Source organism: Furipterus horrens, unplaced genomic scaffold (genome assembly GCF_987537825.1).
Source record: "Furipterus horrens unplaced genomic scaffold, mFurHor1.1.pri manual_scaffold_1, whole genome shotgun sequence".
NCBI lineage: Eukaryota > Metazoa > Chordata > Mammalia > Chiroptera > Furipteridae > Furipterus > Furipterus horrens.
Genome location: NW_028327171.1, coordinates 196,474,290 through 196,494,579, shown reverse-complemented (window position 1 = coordinate 196,494,579; position 20,290 = coordinate 196,474,290). Strand labels below are relative to the sequence as shown.

Below are 20,290 nucleotides of genomic sequence, written 5' to 3'. Positions count from 1 at the left end.
AGAAAATTTTGAAGCAAATAAAAATTATCAGAATTACATTTCAAAGGGTTCTACCTCACAGGGTTCTGAACAGTCACTCCCAATAAAGCTTTCCACACTGTCTGAGACTTTAGACCATATTTATCTCAAATAGGATTTATAATGAGCAGTAGAAGTGTACAAGATTTTGTTCTACAATAAAAGTCTTCTAGGAATTGTGGAAATGTAATACTAGTCCAAGAAATAAATAACATCACTGCTGTTATATTAGCACATGGAAATGCAATGGTATATATAACTCCATTTTAACACAAATCTTGCTCCCCCACTTTCCACCCTAAACCCCCTATGGAAACATTCGTTCATTTGTATAACAGCTATTTAGTAAGCACCTAAAGTACTGGAGACACAATATTAATAATTCATCACCACTGTTAGAAAAGGACCATTACCCAATAAATCACTGGGTCAATGATATCATCCTTGTATATGAGCAATATATTTTTAAGATTATGAGATCAATAGATATAGCACTGTATCTTTAAATATACATGAACAATTATTTTCAGAACCAGTAATCTTAAGCATTAAGCAATATTAGTTAATCCTTTTTTTCATCCACTTATGTACTATATAACAATGATATTCTACAAATTACATTATACCAAGACATCTATCTCTTTTACTATGATCAAACATAATTTAGGATCGACAACTATATGTATGCAGTTAAGCAAACATATTTAAATATATAGAGTAAATCTATACAGAGTTTTTAATTAAGTAAAAATCAAACCCCCCAACAGCCAATGGCTTTTATAATACTCACAAAGGAAACGGAATAGGGTTATAGCTGTTTCCTGGAAGCAAATTTGCAAAGATGGCTTTCATGGTTGATTTTTCCTTCACCTGGCTGTCTGTGGATCCCAGCAAATGTCCATCAAACACATCTAGGATGAAAAATATTCTACTTACATGTTAATATTCAGCTGAGTTAAAAAAAAAAAAGTATGAAGCATTAACTTCATTTGTTTTCCTTTTTGGAACTCAGACATATGCATATGATAACTACCAATTATGGTGTAAAATTTCTGATCTGGAATCGCAGCTATTATGGGCTGAAACAGAAAGCAACTGTGAAGCATACACAGCATGGACTCCAAGAGGTTCACTGTTTTACATTTTAACGTTTCTGAAATTGAGACCCACCTACAATCAATGGCAGAGGCCAGGCCACAGTCATGATGGAATGACTGCCTGGGCACGCCTGAACTTAAGTCACAGCTGCTCGCGTTGCCTCTTCAGTTCGGTTATGTGCACTGTGGCTATTACGTGTGAGTTTAGCAATTGAAACGTTATTTTTAAAGTCCGCACTGCAATTAAGTAGCTGCTGCTTAAACAGAAAGCAAGGAAAGAGAGAAGCAAGGCATACATTTGCTTGTAGTGAAACACCTATTTGTTGCTGGAGAAATGGCTGCAATTTTTCTTATTTTATTACAAGGCAACAATCATGTGCTTTATGAGACTGAAGTAATACCCCCAGAAAGTATATAAGCTGAATAACACTTTGTTACTCAGATATTTACATGTCAAACAGAGCAACTGGAGAAGTGATATGGTAAAAAGCCGTATCTAAAAGGGCACATTCGGTAAGTATGTAATTTGTAAATTCTAAGGGGTAAGAGAGCATTATGTCAAAGCACTCAGAGTGCTTTTCTCCTTTGGGCGAAGCACAGGAAAAGTGACTGGAACTGCACCTTCAGAAATGCTGGCAGCATCCAGCTCCGGGGGCCCGCCCCCCGGCTGCTCAGGAGGGGCTTCAGGCGGGGTGGGCAGCTGCAGGTGGGCAGAGCTGGTGGAGCTCTGACTGGACAGGGTTGTGAGGAAGCGGTCCTCTAAAGAAAAACACAGCCATAAAGGAGTCGTTCAAAAACAGGAAGTCCATTTTACCCGATAATAACGTTTTCAAAATGCCAACTCACAGTTATACTTCAGAAACCAGTCGATTTTAGCTTTGTAAAAATTATTTAGGCCATTTTAGTGCATATTTTAGAAATGGATGCAAAAATCCAGACAGGCTATATGACTTGACTATGATCAGATCTTAACTGAGTCTGACTTCTACCAATACTCTTTGTAACAGACTATAATGCAAAGTTATGTTCATTAGTTTAATCAATTTAATAGGGAATGAAATTTAACACTATTGGGGAAAAATGACATGCATATTCTTAGAGGGAAAATTCGTTTAATTATAATTTGTTCTACAAAGACAGTCTAAGTAAAAACCTACAAATTTTCTAGGATGTCACTAAGTTATTCAATGAAATACTGTAAAAGACAGCTTAAGCCTAGAAAAGATTTCAGTGACATAAAAATCTAAATTAAACTTTGTAAAACTTTTGCAGTGAAGCCTAGAAGAGGACTTTGGAACAAGAAAAAAAGACATTCAATCTCCTTTTTTCTCCTTGTTCTCTGTCGCTTACTTTGATTTCCTAACTTCTCTTCTTGAAATATACTTTATGATCACCTTAGGCTGGCATTGCTACAAATGCTCTACAGGACGGGGAAAAGGTCTATAAACAATTACATTTCAAAAAAATTTTCTCAAAATTACCAGTTGAAAGCAATAACTAGACTAAGACATGTCTTTAAATCCAATAGCAGGTGACCACCAGGCTCAAGGACCAACCTTTTTCTCCGTTCTGAAGCCCTGGAGAAATATTCCGTGGGGATGCATCCACTGCACTTATCTGCACAGAAGAAAATACTTGGTTCTTAAGGGAACATTAAAATCAGATTAAACATTTTAAAATCAGATTAAACATTTTTTTTAACCAAGTGATTTTTAAACTTTTTGGTCTCAGGACCTGTTCAACCTCTTAAGAATGACTAAGACATGCAGATAACTTTTATCTAAATTCTATCTTCCAATTTTACCTTATTAGAAATTAAAACCAAAAAAGTTTTAGAATATGCACTTACTAATTCACTTAAAAATAACAAACCTATTATATAATAACATAAATAACAGCTTTTAATTTAAAAAATAGCTGTTTTCAAAAATTGGTAATACAGTAGCATTGTTATTCACTTTTATAAATACTTTCATGTCCTGCTTAATAGAAGACAGATTCATCTCCAGCTTCTGCATTTAATCTGTTGAGCTATAGTATTATGATTGAAGTATGTAAAAAAAAATATATCCTCACACTAATATATAATCATAAAGTAAAATTTTATAGAGTTCTTGAAAGGGTCTTGGCCCCCACGGGGGTCCCTGAACCAGTCTTCGAGAACACTGCTCTAAACAATAGCTCGCTTCTTTGTACTAAAACACCTATAGGAACTATTCATGCTTATCTATTAAGCCTAGTAATCTCTTATTATCCACTGGGCTTTCTCAAGTACCATTATCAATAGATAAGATATATTTAGAATGACTATAAGACTTGTGTACAATTTGATACAAAGTCATTTCTTAGATTGCTTCTTAGAACATTTTTAGATTTGCTCACCATACAAGTGAGACCTTCTTGGCCACCCTATATAAAATGACCCCCACCACCCATTCCTTCAGCAATATTCTCCATCTCTCTTATTTTTTTTTTTCTTTATAGCCCTTTTTCCATTTGCAGAGATGCAGTCTTCAGTGGAAAGAGAAAGTGTGCTCCAAAACTACATTTTCTCACCTTGTTTTCTTCCCCTTGTCTCAGCCTTCCAGGACTTGGAGGAACTGAAGGCCGCTTTCTACCCTTTTCCTGCTGGAAAAGGTCCTGCAACCTACAGTTAAAGGAAAAGAAGAAAGCAAAGAATATGGTTTTGTTTCTGATATTCTCAATAACATCTACAGATGTTCTCCTTACAGCTTCAAAACCACAGAATTAGATTTTCCTAGTTCAATTGCAATATATTTTTTGACTGCAATAGATTTTGAAGTTGTACATAATTGTTTGTCTTATTTCTAATCAACAAATCAAGAGCTGTTACTGATTTCACTACAGTTATAAAAGAATAGCAAGATATTATGAGACAGCATAAAATAATATAAAATCATGGGCTTTAGAGAGCAATGCACCTGAGCTTGGAGCCCAGCTCTGACAATTAGCATCTACATAACTCAGGCAAATTCCTTAGTCTCTTAGAGCCATAGCTTACTCTTCTGTAAAATGAAAGTGGTATATACATTATAGGACTCGTAAGACCAAATAAAAGAGTGAATGTCCATCTACTGCCTTACTTAGTGCCTAGCATAATCCAAGTTCTCAACAAATAAATGCTATAATCATGCAACTGAACATTTAAATAAGTATTAAAGGGAAATATTTCCCAAAATACATATTTAAATAAAGATAGTATTTGACATACAATAATTCAGATATATTACATTCAACAGGCACACACACTATAAGTATTTGAAATAACAATAAAAGCTGTTCTCGTGTTTTTTGTTTTTTTTTTAATCTTCACAAACTACCTAAAGATTAGCATATATATTTTTAAAAATAATAAGGGAGGGAATAGTGGTGACAGAAAATAAAAGCTTCTACAAATTGAGAATACAATAAAACATCTGTAATTAATAGAGACATTTAAATGAAAAATGTCATGGCAAAGCAAATTTTATAATAATATTAAAGAAACCAGACCGCAAAGTCAAACCTGTTATTCCAGGCTTGGAGCACTTCACAAAGGCTTTGTTTCTTGGCAATGAGTGACTCAAAGACTGACTGCAGTTGCTGAGAGGTATCTACAGAGGAAGACATGAGTCTTGCTTGCATCTTCTCAATCCAGTTCTTGAATTCGCCTTCTTCCATCTACAAGAAACAGAACCAATTCCAGCTCAGCCATCTGAGATACAGCCCAAAAGAATCGTCCATGAATTAATAGTTAACTCCTCAGTTTCTGTCAAAGAAATGATTTACCTCCTTTTGTGCAAAGATATCTTCCATTTTTTCCTCTCTTGTTTTGCTAAATGTATCAGTTTTAAAAGATGCAAGTCGTTCATCAATAGCAAGATATACCTGTGAAACTCTAACAATAGAAAGAATATTAAACACTTTGGGAAAGTGCAATCAAATTTTCTAATCTCACATAAATAGAAAAAAGATGTCACACACACAGTTTTCATAATAATGTTTTATCTAACTAAGAATCATATATCATTCTGTAGAACAAAAAAGACCTAAAAGGATGTACATCAAAATTTCAATAGTTGTTAGGTCTGAGAGGGTTTTTCTTCTTTTTTAATACTTTTATATATTGTCTATATGTTTTTATATCAGGCATATATAACATACAAGTAGAAAAACGCAATTACTTATGCTTTCAAAGAAAGCTAAATGAACAACCCTGATATTTAAAATACCTATAGATTACAGGCAGTCCTGAACAAAGAAGATGATCAAAGAAACTAAAACTTACTTTTGAAAAAAGTCCTTCAAATCCTGAAGAAGGGACACTTTTAATGGGGTCTGACGCTTAATGAATACTTTGGGGAGTGGAACACATACTTCAAGAAGCCTAATGGGAGAATAACTGAGAGAAGAAAATACAATAGTAGAAACGTGAAAAATATGTTAACATTTTGAATAAAGGCATATCATGATGGTCAACTAAATCCTATAAGGCATGAAGTTTCTATAAAATGGTGTTTTAAAACGATCACAGAAATATTAAAGACAACTTTTTCTTTAAAGGCAACTTTCAACCATTATAAATATTCCCCCTCCCCTCATGTTGGAAGGATTTTGTGGTTTTTGTTTCATTTGTATTTTCACTGCACCGTGATGTCACCCATTTACTCCCCAGAGGCTATCCTCAAGAGCTTTAAAAGCAGAAAGGACTGCAATTAAAAACCTCCATAAGCAAGGAGACAGACTCCTCCCTACAATGAGCTCAGACACAGGCTTTCACCACCTTCCTGTCTTCTGAGGCTTCTTCGGGGTCTTCCTTTCCTTTCCACCTAAGGTTTATGTTGTCTGCTCAATGCTATACCCGCCTAGGCCCTAGTTTCCTGGTCAAAAACTCTTGCTTAAAAAAGGAAATAGGATCCAATTACAAATATTTCCTGAGGGCCTATATTATGTGTCAAGTGTCATTTTAGGTGCTGAGGATAAAGCACTAATCAAGGGCCAAAATTCCCATCCTCAGGATTTAGGAATAATAAGATCTGAGTAGCAAACAAGACAAATAAAGGCTTAAATATATATATATTATATCAGAAGGTAAGTGCTATGGAGAAAAATAAAGTAGGAGGAAAGCAGGAAATGCTAGGGGTGTGAGGGAGTCAGGGCAGGTGAAACCTGAACTAAGGCATGCAGAAGTAAGGGAAAGCAGGAGGGTATCTGGGAGCACGCAGTTCAGAGAGGGAAAAGCAAGTAAGTGCAAGGCTCCCCGGTAGGAGCCTACCTGGCATAACGGAGGCCCAGCCAGTGAGGCTGCAGAGCACTGAGCAAGGGAAGGGCACGAGGTAAGAACAGAGAGGTACTGCGCAGCCAGAGCATGCAGGGCTTCCAGGTCCATGAATGGGCCCTCGCTTTCCCTCAGAGTGAGACAGATACCCATTCGGGCGTGGCCTGAGATGATTTCCATTTAAAAGGATCATTCTGACTGCTGTGTTAAGAAGAGGCCAAAGGGACACTTGGTTGAGGCTATTGAGATAATCCAGTGAAAGACAACAGAGGCGTGGTCCGGAGTGGTAGTGGTGGAAGTGGTGACACATGTTCAGATGCTGGATCCGTTTTGAAGGCGGAGCCTGAAGGCTTTCTCAAATCATTTAATATCCATCTCTGAACTAGTGATTTTAGCTCTATCCAGAATATCCGATTAATCTTATGCCAATTAATGCCTTAGCAAAAATTTTGACAAACTCTCAGATGTAAAACAACAGTTAAGAGTAATACCTTGTAGTAGCCGATCTACTAGTTCATATCATGACTCCATCACTTGCTACCTTCATAAGTGAGCTAATAAGCTCTCTACGTGAGAGTAATAATAATACCTCTCTCAGGGGAAGGATTAAACAGAATAATAGCACTGAGAGCTCTTAGCACAAGAGTACGGTCCTCTGTATTTGCAATGGATGGGCTGGGGAACAACACACGCCACAAATGAATTCCATCTAGTGATAGTGGAAATGTTACAAAGCCTTCCAGGGAGTATGTGATTGTGTACAATGTCGCTCTGACTTCTTACCTAAAAGATGCCACCATCTGGTTATAGGAGAAATACTGGTGATAGTCATGGTGGATGGAGTGACCACAAGGCTCAGCGTTGGCTCTACGGGTGTACTGGTGCCCATAAAACCTAAGTTCGAGGTATTTTGCAAACGACATGGACCAAGACTCATTGGAAAGAGCAACAACTGGTGTTACCTGAAATTCAGCATAAATCGTTTGTTATCCAATCACATAACGAGAATCTCTTTTTTAAAATAATAAATTTTCTCTTCTAATACAAATCTAATATACTCTGACTGCAGGAACCTGGGAAAAGAAAGGTTTAAAGGTGGGTGAAGCTCAGAATGGCTGAGAAAAGAAGTATCACCAGTATAAGTAATCCGAGTGCCAACATCAACAAAATAAATATCCTTTCCTGTAGTTTCATAACCTTTTATTAATTTTTGCTTGGTACTGGATCATAAATATGTTCCCACATAAAATACTAGTACAACTGATTCTTAATGGCTGCAGAGTATCCCATTATATGGATATATTTAACCAATCCCTACTGATCTGCATCTAAGTCATGACAAGCTTTTCTTTATTTTGATGATGCCCTAATAAACTTCCTAGTATATAAATATTTATGAATATCCATACTAATCTCCTTGGAATAAATCAATAAAAGTGGAAATTGGTAGGTCAAGGGACATGAACATTTACACAGTCTTTGCCCTTTTGCCACACTATTTTCCAGAACAGGTATACAAGTTTACACAATCTTCAACAGTATCAGGACACCTCCCTCACCTCCTTACAAATCTTAGGAATTATAAGTTTTTGACATGTGATTTCTTAAAAAAAAACAAAAACATAGAAATGCACTTCTCTGGTTTTTATTTATACCTCTTTGACTACTAATAAATAAAATTTATTTGCACAAATCTACTGGCCATTTGTATTAAACTGCTTTGTTGTGCTTTTTGTCCATTTTCCTATTATCACGGCTTAGAGAAATTTAATATTAAGTATAGTAATGTTTGGTCATACATGTTATCATTTTTTCTGACACAGAGAAGTTTTTCATTTTGGTGTATCAATCACTGTTTACCTTTTCCTCTCTAACATAATCCCAAGGCATAAGTTTCTGTTTTACAATATAGTACATATAGCAACTCTGACTCCAAAAAACCTCCGCTGCCTTGCGGCATACCTCTTCAGGGGAAAGGCTAAGGGAGTAAACCCCGACAGAAAATCCGGAGCCGGAGTCCCTAAGGCGGTTTGACGTTGTAGTCAACACCGGCAACTCCTGCGGCGCACCTGAAGCCAAGCTGTATTGACTCCGTCTTTCCCTTGGACCCTTCAGCTGCGAAGAGAGGGGGGGTCTGCTGCATGGGCAACAGCAGACCCTCCATATCACCCTGCCCAGGCTCTGTAGCTTCAGCTTCACTGGAGAGGACACTCCAGCGTCATCGCAAAATGTCAATTCAACACGGGAGGAGACAGATACCGTGTCACTCCCGAGTCGGACTGCACAGCCATTCTCGGCGGTGCAGATAGACTCTTAAGAAGCTACACCATCGTCTCTCGAGACGGACGGCTGCCGACATATAGCAAAGTATATAACTTATAGAGATCAAATTTAACTTATTCATTTAGTTCACTGGTCAATCTACAAAGATCCACATACTCTACAACAAAATATTACTGCCAGCTAACTAACAGAAACTAAAGGCCTATAGAAACAAGTGTAAAAGACTGAGAATGGCGAGAAATGATATCATGGCTGTGTGTTTGTACTGCAGAAGGAACTAACTGACTTGCCCGCTCAGTCAAGGACAGCACTGCAGATCACACTACTACTTCACCTGTAAATCCCATATGTGCCTCCCAAAAGCACACTCCAAAGTAAGCTAGTAAAGATACCAATGAAGTTAAATTTGGCACATACTCACTGCTAACAATTCAGATAAAAAGTACATATTTAAAACAGAATACTGACACCAAATACTTCCTCTGGACTTATAAAAGCACACAGAAGAAATAAAACATGTGGTCAGTGTCTCGAGAATGTACATGAAAAAACAGCAAAGATGAATTTAAACAGAGCTTCATCTGCATCCCTTCAGACAGAAACGTGGATGTAAGCTCAAACTTGTACAAGCATCCTGGCACACTGTAATGACTGTGTTACCCATCTGTCTCCTCCCCTAGAGGACAGGAGTCCTACACTGCTCTTTTTCATTCCTAGGGCCTGGCACAGACCTGGAACACAGACCATGCTGAAGTGTTTGCTGAATGAATAAACAGACATAATGGAGAATTGTCAAAACATAATCTCCACATATTTTACTGGACAGTGTACCTATATCTGACATAATGATGATAAATTCTAAAACAGAATCTTCAAGAAACAAACATTAAATGGAATATATAGCACTAGAGGCAAAATAAATAAGAGCCTAATGACAAATAACATATCCCCCCCACAAAAAAGAATTATACAATAAAGAAATAAATACTATATGAAATATTATAGCCACAAGGTACATTTACCTGTTTGCAGATTCTGCACCAGGAATAGGTGAGAATTGTATGTTGATATCCAGGTACTGGAGAATCCAACTCCTTCAGGATTATCTGTACACAGCCTTGGCCATGGACAAAGCGCCGAATATGATGTACCATGGGGGTGTCACAGAACATGCTAGGACACTGATAAGAAGGCCTTTGACCAAAAGAAAGTACTCACATTAACCATAAAACTGAGGAGCAATGTGTAATGAATACTATCTAATCAGAACCACTGTCAAGAGTGCAGCATCCTCTCTGGAGTAAGAATGACTGGTGTGCGGTTTGTGTAGGGATCCATTTAAAGTACTTCTTGGGGGCCCTTGCTGGATGGCTCAGTTGGTTGGAGCATCATCCCCTATACCAAAAGGCTGCGAGTTCGATCCCCAGTTGGGGCAGATATGGGAGGCACCAATCAATGTTTCACTCTCACATCAATGTTTCTCTCTCCCCCACCCCCTTCCTCTCTCTCTAAAAACCAATAAACATATCTTTGGGTGAGGGTTTAAAAAAAAGTACTGCTTAGCGCCTATAGCTGAACATCTTGTCTTCAACTACTGCACGATGAGTTTCCACTTGTTAAGAAGCACCTTCTATTTGCTGAGCCTTTTTAAAACATCATCGCATTTTATCTGTTGCAACTCCTTACATTTCTGGAGCTTGTTCATCCCTATAAAGGGGGCTGGTTAAGATCAAGTTACTTGCTCTCTGAAATGTAAGTGTTAGAAGATAGCACAAAGACCCAAATCTGAGATCCTATGCTTCTCTCGCCTCTCATTTAAATCATTGTAAAAACACACATCTGAAAAAGTCTTAGGCTTGGCAGGATAATTATATGAGCAAAAATTCGAGGAATGGGCTGCATAACACATCCAGGTTGAGTATGACATAAGACTACTTCTCTGCATGGTATGCTCTGATGTGTGGGACGAGAATGAAGGCCATACAGCAATACTTAACTCGTGTTTATGTTTAAGGTTGAAACCCTTGGCAACGAAAAAACATAAGTGGAACATAAAGAGGAAATTGTTCTTACCTGAAACAGTATCTCTCTAAAAATATTCCTAATGTAAGATCATTCTTTCCATAGAATTCCATTGTTACAATCCTAAAGGAAGAGATCATTTCTTAGTAACGTATTGTAAGACTTACCACATAGCAAAGGCATTTCATGAGACTACAAACTGATTACCTAGTAGATGTGCTTATGACATAGTATTGACGAAGGTAATATCCTCTTGTTACTAAACAGGTTTTATCTCAGCTGATAGAACGAGTCTGGACTAGTCACACTACTGCACCTTATCCACTCCCAGTCCACTGTATCTTACGAAACTATTCAATCAAGATGCATAAACTGTTAATACTAAATGAGTAAAACTGCTTTGAGTTAGGAAGAAGTAAAAGCTTCCTTTACAAAGCCTTAAGCCCTGTCAGCATAAAATGGGACTCCTGTCTCCTGCTCTCTCGTCCACAGCTTATTGAGCTCGATGAACAGCAGCTCAAGTTCTTCCGGGAGAGCCAATTCCTAACTTTGAATCTAACTTGTGCCCATAATAAGAAAGTCTGGCTAGGCCCCTGCTGAAATTCACACTGTAGTCAAGCCTAGACTTAAGGAGTCGACACTCCCAGAGAAAATTCCTGTGGGCTCCCTCAGTCCCAGTCAGCCCGCTGTAGCTCTACTGATACTAGAAGAATCCCTGATCTTGCTGATATAAATATGTGTTTCTGGTGTCCAAAATGAAAACATGGAACACATTTTGTCATGGAACCAGTGCTCCAAAAACAGGCAGTTATGTTCCATATCACCAATAAAACTCAACTATGTGATAACAAGGCTTTTGTGACTCTCATTTGAAAGAAATAATTTATAAAATGTGTTCCTATCTATCTACTTAGGACTAAGTTTTAGAATTAAGGCAAAAGACTGTTTTTATGAAAATAATGCCTAAAGGAAAACCTGCCTAAATTACACATTATCACCAAAATACTGAAAACCAGCTTTTGTATCAACTTTCTTATTTTTATAATAACAAATTTCTCTTGCAGCCTCACATTCTGTTCACTCTTACTTAAGGTAATCTCATTTACTTCTACCCATGAACAAAGAGAAATCCACACTTAACTCACAAGTTTTAAAAGTTCTATCAACTCATATATGCCCATCATCATGCCATGCACCTAAGAAACAGATCCTAGTGGCTGAATTTTACTTAAAGTTGCTGGAATCCTGCTCTTAGGTCAAGGGCAATAGTGCAGCAGGACAGGATCCTACCAAGGACTGACGCAGGCACTGGGAGCGTTGCTGGACTGGGAGGACGAGCTGCTGAAGAGCACACACAGCCTCTGGTGGTTCACGGGGCTCAGGCAGTCCACCTGAAAGAGGAGGAGCAGGTGAGTGCCTGGAAGCCATATGTACTCCAGGCTAGTGCATGCTTCCAGCACCCCACGCCTTGTACCCCTCACTGTGAGGCTCTGCTGAAGATTTGAAACTGTAAGATACTAAATACAAGGAACTAAATATAAGGAAAAAGAGCAGTTAGTTTTTGAGATAATCCAAAAAGTTTAAGTTAAACTTAAAAATATAAACGGTTGTCTAAATAGCTCGTTTTCTTAAACACCATTTATTTTTATAAAACTGCATTAAATTATTTTGGAAACATACAGTTCGTTAAATATGAAAGAGCCTGAACTAATGGCTGGATATAATGTCAATTGAGACATACAGATATCTAAATTCTAGTGTATTTATTTATTTGTACTTTATAGCTGTTTTTGATCATTACAAAGGTTAACGCCTGCTCTCTATTGAAATTCAAATAGTACAGAGGTATATGAAAGCGCTTATGGAACACAGAGAGCCTCTGCTCCTTTGAGGCTACCCACTTACAAACTGACACAGTTGATTGTATGGTTAAAAACCATGCATTCTTGTTATTATCTCACACACATATACACACAGAAATCCTCACATAAATATACACAGGTAATTATTTTTATAAAAATGAAATAATGCTACATCTACTAAAACACAACCCCTGGCTGGTTTGGCTCAGTGAATTGAGCGTTGGCCTGCGAGCTAAGTGTCGCTGGTTCGATCTTCCAGTCAGGGCACATCAGAGAAGGAAAACTCTGACTCCAAAAAACCTCCGCTGCCTTGTGGCATACCTCTTCAGGGGAAAGGCTAAGGGAGTAAACCCCGACAGAAAATCCGGAGCTGGAGTCCCTAAGGCGGTTTGACGTTGTAGTCAACACCGGCAACTCCTGCGGCGCACCTGAAGCCAAGCTGTATTGACTCCGTCTTTCCCTTGGACCCTTCAGCTGCGAAGAGAGGGGGGGTCTGCTGCATGGGCAACAGCAGACCCTCCATATCACCCTGCCCAGGCTCTGTAGCTTCAGCTTCACTGGAGAGGACACTCCAGCGTCATCGCAAGATGTTGATTCAACACGGGAGGAGACAGATACCGTGTCACTCCCGAGTCGGACTGCACAGCCATTCTCGGCGGTGCAGATAGACTCTTAAGAAGCTACACCATCGTCTCTCGAGACGGACGGCTGCCGACGACGACGACTAAAACACAACCTGTCTTTTAACACTTGAAAATATACCATGACCTCTGTCTGGCCATTAAATAAAATCTAATTCATCCTTTTTACAGCCAGCAACTAGAAATAATGCCTCAGTAAACATCCTTTTACATATATTCTTATAAATTGTAAGCATCCTTATATAAAACACTTACTTATTCATAAAGGAATTGGTTATAAAAGAACCCTGAATCCAACGTACACATATGCTCATATATATTGAGACTTGCCTATAATTTTTTGTACCTTCACGTAAATGTATATAAACATAAATTTATATAAAACTTATTATAGGTATTTTTACACACCTCATTAACCATGGCTCTTACCACTTCCCTTTTGGCCAATCTCACCATAAAACTCGGTGGGCCATTATTATTTGGCCCTTCCTGAGTACCAATGAAACTGGACATCTTTTAATTTGTTTTATAAAACAATTGCATTTCCTCATCTAGAAATGGATTTGTTCATTAGTTTTATTGCCACCATTATCAATAATGTATTCATGAATGGGTCTTCCTTAATTTGTCCTCAATTTTTGTTTAAAAAGTAAAGATGAAGGGCACTCTCATAGTTAAATGACAATGAAAAGTGTTTTATGTTCAAAAATGGATAAATCTAACATTTTTTAAAAAACACACCCATTCCCTACAATATGTTCTCTCTCCCAACACTACCGATAAAAGAATTGAGGACACCCACACCACACACAAGCCACCTGCCAGAGTGTCAAGCATGCAGTTTTCAGCCATAACAGAGTTCCCAACACACTCTACATTTACAGGGGCGCCCACAGCGGGCTTGCTCACCTTCGATGACCACACTGCATCACTTAGCATCAAGCCTTTCTCTTCGTCACTCTCACTTTTGCTCCCTGATTTGCCACTTGAAGTACCTATTGCTTCCTTTGAATACGCAAAAGGGTCTGAATTTTTTTGAATTCTTCCTCCTCTGGCCCGATAATCGGCCAGCATTCTCCCCAAGCTCTGGCTGTCTCCCAGATGCTCTGCAATTCTAGTGCTCACGAGCTCATGCGAGGGCAAGACTTGAATAGACTTGGCCTGAACACTGCCGTTCATGCCCTGAAGGCCGGAGAGGTCCCTGAGCAGCTGTTTCTTCCGCCTGCTCTCCATCTCTTTGAACTCTTTGTTGAGAAGAGGAGACCAGTAAACCTGCTCTGCAAAATAATCTCGGGTAGAGCATCTCATCCCTTTATCAGTTAAAAGGAAGGGCTCCCGGAATGTGATTACTGGGGAAATACAGAGGATCACATCTTTTAATTCCTGCTTAAAGGCCAAAGAATAAGTCTTCCGTTTATCTTCAGAAGAGGTGACTTCCTCGGTGACATAGAGTCCAGTGTCATCCTGGAGAGGGTCTCTAAAGGTTCTCATCTGGCTTTTGGGATCCTGTAGTTCATCTGTTTGTGGCAAAGTCTCAGGCTGCTCAGCGCCTAGGGCATCACGCTGGTCATCCACATGGAGGGGCAACAGTGACTCCGGTACAGATGGGAAGAGAGCACAAGGGATATCTGTCGGGCAAGCCGCTGTGGCATGCTCGTGATGCTTCACAGAGACAACATCCTGTGGAATACTTTTATTTTCCTGGTCACCTTTCTCAAGCACAAGCCGTGACTCTAGCACACAGCCATCATCGGCGGGCAGAAACTCTGCAGGGAAGTCAGGCTCTTGGGGGAGGGGACTCCCACCGAAGGGCTCTTGTACAGCCCCTTCATCTTCCTGCCCCTCAATCAGAGAATGAAAGGAAGGGTTTTGTGTTAATGTAGGAGGCATAGCAAATTCATCCATGAGAAAGGAGATTTCAAGTTGAGAATGATAAGCTACACAGATCATAAATATCAGGATCTCCTTAACACGAGCCAACTCATAATCAGAGCCTCCTCTAAGCTTGATGGTGCAGCCCAGGTGCTGCGGACATCCTTCAAAAAACATCAGTGTTTTGGTTTGTTCTACAAATAAACAAACAAAAAGTTAAGGATAGGTGGCAATTCAGAAGTCCACCTAGAATGAATTCACTGTCTTAACATCTACAAGTAAAAAGATCACGGTTGCCTATTCTCGTTTAACCAATGCTAACGGATATTTCCTACCAAGTAAACACTGTAGTACTGATGAAGTTATTAATATCCTCAGGCCCCCAATCTCAGGTGACTCTATGCTAAAGATGACTCACCATTAGGCAACTGAAACATCTGCATATAAAATTTGTGACAGGTGCCCAGGTGGGGTTTTGTCAGCAGCTGGTCCATCGACATCACTAAATCACCTTGGGTCATCCGACTGATTCGTTCTAAAACTTGCTAGAACACAGAAAAGCATTACATTGCAAAATTAGAGAAGAGTAAAATTCTTAGTAAATTTAATCTAGAAGAGTAACAGGAACATTTTTAAATAACGTCCACAATGAATTTCATTTTAAAAAATATACGAGTATGACCTTTTTCTGATTCTAGATTAGTCTACACACAGTGGCTTAGAAATCAGAATGTGCCCATTAAAATAAACCATACTGATACTGATAACATTATCAAAAGGCATTTATGCATCAGGAGCTGGCACAGGATACTGTTGGGAGTGGGGGGAACTTCTGGAATTGGCTTCTATTCTGAAAATAGTAACTTGTGTAGGGAGAGAACACTTTCTGCTTGTATAATTCCCTAAACAATATGAGGGATCAACAAATACTACTTAACTAAAATCTGTTACATCTTTGGCTGTATAGACAACCATAATGCGTGTTACATAATTAATCACACTTTCTTCCAGCCTAAGATTCTCCAGTCTGAAACAGTGAAATAGCTGCCATGCCTCCTGGCCCACTTTCAACACATATAGTGCAGCAAAGAAATAATCAATGATCCCTGAATACCTAACACACATGTGTATACACTTAAAAGCTGTGATTTAAAATGATAGAAAAATAAGAAAACTCACTGATTTTACATTAATGACCAACGTAATGCCATGTTCCAGTAACATGTCTTGGGCAATCCGAGATACCGTTTTCTCTACTAAAACCAATGTGGGTCGAACGTCAACTATTCGCTGAACGTAATTCTTCAAGAATTCCCTTTCCTAAAGAAGACAAATCAGACCTGTTATGCCCGGTACAATTCAAGATCTAGATGTTACAATATCGGCAGAGTTTGCCTATCAATATCAATCTCAGTTTGTTTTCTTGGTCTATAAGCAAATTAATTCAAACACAACCAAGAATATTAGTCATCTTTCCAAACTGTTGATTATGCTGAAAGAGTTTCAGGAGAAATTCCATTCTTCAATTAATTAATTTTACTTAGAAGATTTTTAATTCTTAACAATCTGTACTATAAAAGCCAGGAAACCGATTAGCTAGCTCTCAGAGGTTAAAAACAGAACAACAACAAAAAACACCCTAATCTCACAACCCCTAAAAGGAAAGCAATTGCTAAGTGTTTCTGATCTAGTTAAGGATTCCCCCTTTTACATTCAGAAACTAATCAGAGTACCTATTCTTTCGAGCATCTCCATAAATAACTCTCTAAGAGATGGTGTCTCAGCTACTTCCTAATTTTAACTTTCCAACAGATCATACCACCTAGAACGTAGTTAAAAACTAGAACATATTTCTTAATACGATTTCATGACAAAGGCTATTTTCAAAGCAAATGAATATTACAAATAACAGCCAGTGTTAAAACAATACAACTCATTGTTTTATAAAAGTTCAGGGCTCAGACAGAAAACAACTGCCACGTGAGTACATCTGTCACTTCTCCACCTGCCCCAGGTGTTTTCTGAGTTGTCAGCAGTGGATGAGCCTGTTCCCTACAATGAACCTACACTGTCAGGGAGTATATTTCTTCTCACCTTTCACTGAGAGAAATTGTATATTTTCAAGTTCTCCCCTTCTTAACAAAAACGGAATTGATTTTATTTATTTACGCAGCCCCAATAAAGTATAAATATAAGTTGACTTTATTAAAGTTTCTGGCCTCTGGTAGAGGAATGTCAAATGCATTTCCTGTCAGTTCCAACCCCAATCAAATATTATGATTGTTATGTTAGACACCACTGTTAGCACATCACAGAAGGAGGCCTGGGCCAGACAGACTCCATAGGAAAGAATGTCAGGAGGTAGGTCATGAGCACTGAATGGAGCAGTGGCAGACCAGCAGTCCCAGCAGGGCGGGGAGGCAGTATAAAGATACAGGCTAATTTTCTCCTTGTCCTTGGTTTCTCACCCTCACCCTCCCTTTCCTATCTACTTTTCATCTTCTTTGATCATTTGGTTATTCCCACCCTGAGTAGGCCAGAAAAAAAAAAAGGGAGGCGGGAGAAAACACTCAAATCCGTTCACATTTTCTACCAATTCAAACTAAAAACTTTAATAGAACAGGAGTTAAAGGTATTATGAACTATCTTTTAAAGCACTGATGGATAAGATACTTTAGGTTATATGAATCAAATCATGTTGTTATTGTTTTTTAATGGTGGAACTCAATCTTTATTGACAGGACACTGTAAGAACACGAAATTCCGCATAGAAATAAGAAACCCGTTGAGAGGAGAAGCTTCAATACAGTATATACAGTTTGGAACTGCTAAAATATAGTTTCATTGTAAAAAGTGCTGCCAATAATAAACCACATTTAACAAGAGTTCTTAGTAGAGAAACAGTAAGACAAACTTATACCAAACATACTACACAACAAACAACTTTTTATGCCTCAGCTGTACAATCTAAAAGTTCAAGATCCCAGGAGTGCCATCCTGAACATATACTCATCAGAAGTAGTCTCTGGCACATTTTGATCTTCCTCTTCCTCTACAGAGAAATGTTTGGTAAGTACACATATATTTGCTCAGAGCTTACTTCTCTAAAATAAAAAGTCTTTAGTCTATTAACCTGACTGTAAAAATGGACTTAAAATGAAGTAGATAAATTTAAGTATAACTTGTTTGCAAATAAATATTTGTGGAATTCAACGACCTATTCATCAATTTCAAGACATGCAATTTTACACATTTTAACATCTCTGCAAGCAGATGTCTTAGAATCAATGTGGTTGTGATCTAATCCTATAAAAGCCTTCTGTTGACATCTTTGGTGAGATCAAGAAAACCAGCACCAAAGTATCTTCAATTCCATGAACAATAATTCTGTTTCCCCTCACTCCTTATTTCAGTTGTCCATTGAGAAGTCATAGTAAACCAGAGCTAGAAGGGATGCTATAAATCTAGTCAAAACCTTTCATTTTCACTATTACATTATGGAATTCCAAAGGAGAAACAGCTCCAGATAAGAGTTCGTTAAGAACGGAGCAGTTTCATAAGCCCTGGTGCCCTTCACAACTCAGGTTCTTTCCTTGGCGTCTGGATTCAGTACAAAAATGACTGTTCCTTCCACTCCTGGAAAAATGTGCCCAACATATGAATTTTCAAGTACTGTACTGCTTTTCCTAAATGTTTCTGGATCTGAATATAAGTGTTTCTGCTATAATATGATACACACATTCCTGAAAGCCTCCCATTTTTGAACAACCACAAATTAAAATTAGTATCGCTTATGGGATAAAAGGGGTTGGAGCAGAAAACTTTTAAAACCTACGCAACTCCATAGGCAGAGCAGTAACAACAATAATAATTGGTACCTTGCGAGAGAACTTGGGACAGACGGGACAGGCAGCTCAACACAGCTGGAGGCTGCCTCCAGGGGAATCTAAAACGTACAAAAGCAACTGCAACAACTGAAAGCGAAGCTCTGAGCAGCAGAGCCATTAATAGCCACCTCTCAGGGGAGAGAGTCCTTCAAGCAGAACCTCACTTTTAATTTCCTAAAACAGAGCCAGAGGAGTTCCTGCCTGTGTAGCTGCAGAGCTAAGGGTTGTAATCCAGCTGTAGGTACCCCGGGCCCCCCTACTCATGAAAAACCACACAGAAACCAACACAGCTCCCATCTGACATTGCTGTTTACCAATTGCATATAAAACTAATTGATGTCCTAGAAACATGTATGAATAGAAAACACTGTACTAAAACCAGTGTTTTAATTACCACTGGAAACCTGGTAAGTCAGAGAACTTCTTAAAGTAGATCAATGGCCCAAGTGAGAAGAAAAACGAGCAACTGTACTTTCCCTTTTTTCTCAATATTTTCCCCAAAAGTCACATGTTCCCTTTAACACTTTGAACTCTAAAAATAAGAAGAGACGGAGGTTTTGGTAACCTTCTAAAGTGTAATACATGAACATGTCCTTTACAATAAAATTTTAAAATAAAACAAGAGCACTCAAGTTTCTTTGCCTGTCAAATTTCATCAGTTGGAATGTGTTATAGAGTTTGCAAGCATCACAGTTCACAAATATCCTTCTACATCACTGTTTCAGTTAGAAGTTCTCACCTGCAGCACAATAGGGTCGATGCAAGTAAACTTAGTTTCTTCTCTGTAGAGATACTCAATGGAACACTTCAGCAGAAGAATTTTGGGGTTTTTTATACAAGAATTCATCTACAAACACATAAAACAGTCCATTAAAGCTTTTTAAGTTTGTACTTTATAGACCTTTAATTGTAACTTTAAATTGATACTGTTCTTAATTCCTCTTACATAGATTATCTCATATATTTATATTAAAATATTCCCATTTAGTTATTTTATGGTATTCTCTTATATTTTTTTCAAAGCAAATGTTAGTTCAAAGCAATGCAAAATTCTTCAAAAATTGGCTGTTTCACTAATGCCATTTTAATCTAGTCTTCTGTAATCTTAACTGTTTTTTTATTTCTAATGCTGCAATACAAGATATCAAATCCTGGGTAGGGGGAAGAGTGGCTTTAACACCATAATTTAACCTTTCAACAATTCAAGAAGTATAGAAGAGAGAGAAATGAATTAAAATGCCTCCTGAATATATTTCTAATACAACAAATTTCAAAGCAATCATATATTGGCAAGCCAACTAAGGAACAAGAAGTTAAAAAAAAAACTTTA

General features: G+C 38.1%; 1 protein-coding gene across 1 annotated transcript in view; it reads right to left on the bottom strand.

The window, feature by feature from the left end:
- The window catches only part of PIKFYVE (phosphoinositide kinase, FYVE-type zinc finger containing), a 74,487-nt gene that overhangs the window by 13,255 nt on the left and 40,942 nt on the right, over positions 1-20,290 (bottom strand). The window contains exons 18-32 of the mRNA XM_090283036.1: positions 19,700-19,807; positions 16,253-16,393; positions 15,492-15,618; positions 14,111-15,267; positions 11,989-12,089; positions 10,750-10,821; positions 9,699-9,870; positions 7,177-7,355; positions 5,404-5,517; positions 4,905-5,013; positions 4,642-4,796; positions 3,672-3,762; positions 2,672-2,732; positions 1,737-1,874; positions 809-929 (exon numbers count right to left, since the gene is read on the bottom strand). Of these exons, the coding sequence (XP_090139162.1) occupies positions 809-929; positions 1,737-1,874; positions 2,672-2,732; positions 3,672-3,762; positions 4,642-4,796; positions 4,905-5,013; positions 5,404-5,517; positions 7,177-7,355; positions 9,699-9,870; positions 10,750-10,821; positions 11,989-12,089; positions 14,111-15,267; positions 15,492-15,618; positions 16,253-16,393; positions 19,700-19,807 (2,846 nt within the window). The remainder of the gene's footprint in view (positions 1-808; positions 930-1,736; positions 1,875-2,671; positions 2,733-3,671; positions 3,763-4,641; positions 4,797-4,904; positions 5,014-5,403; positions 5,518-7,176; positions 7,356-9,698; positions 9,871-10,749; positions 10,822-11,988; positions 12,090-14,110; positions 15,268-15,491; positions 15,619-16,252; positions 16,394-19,699; positions 19,808-20,290) is intronic.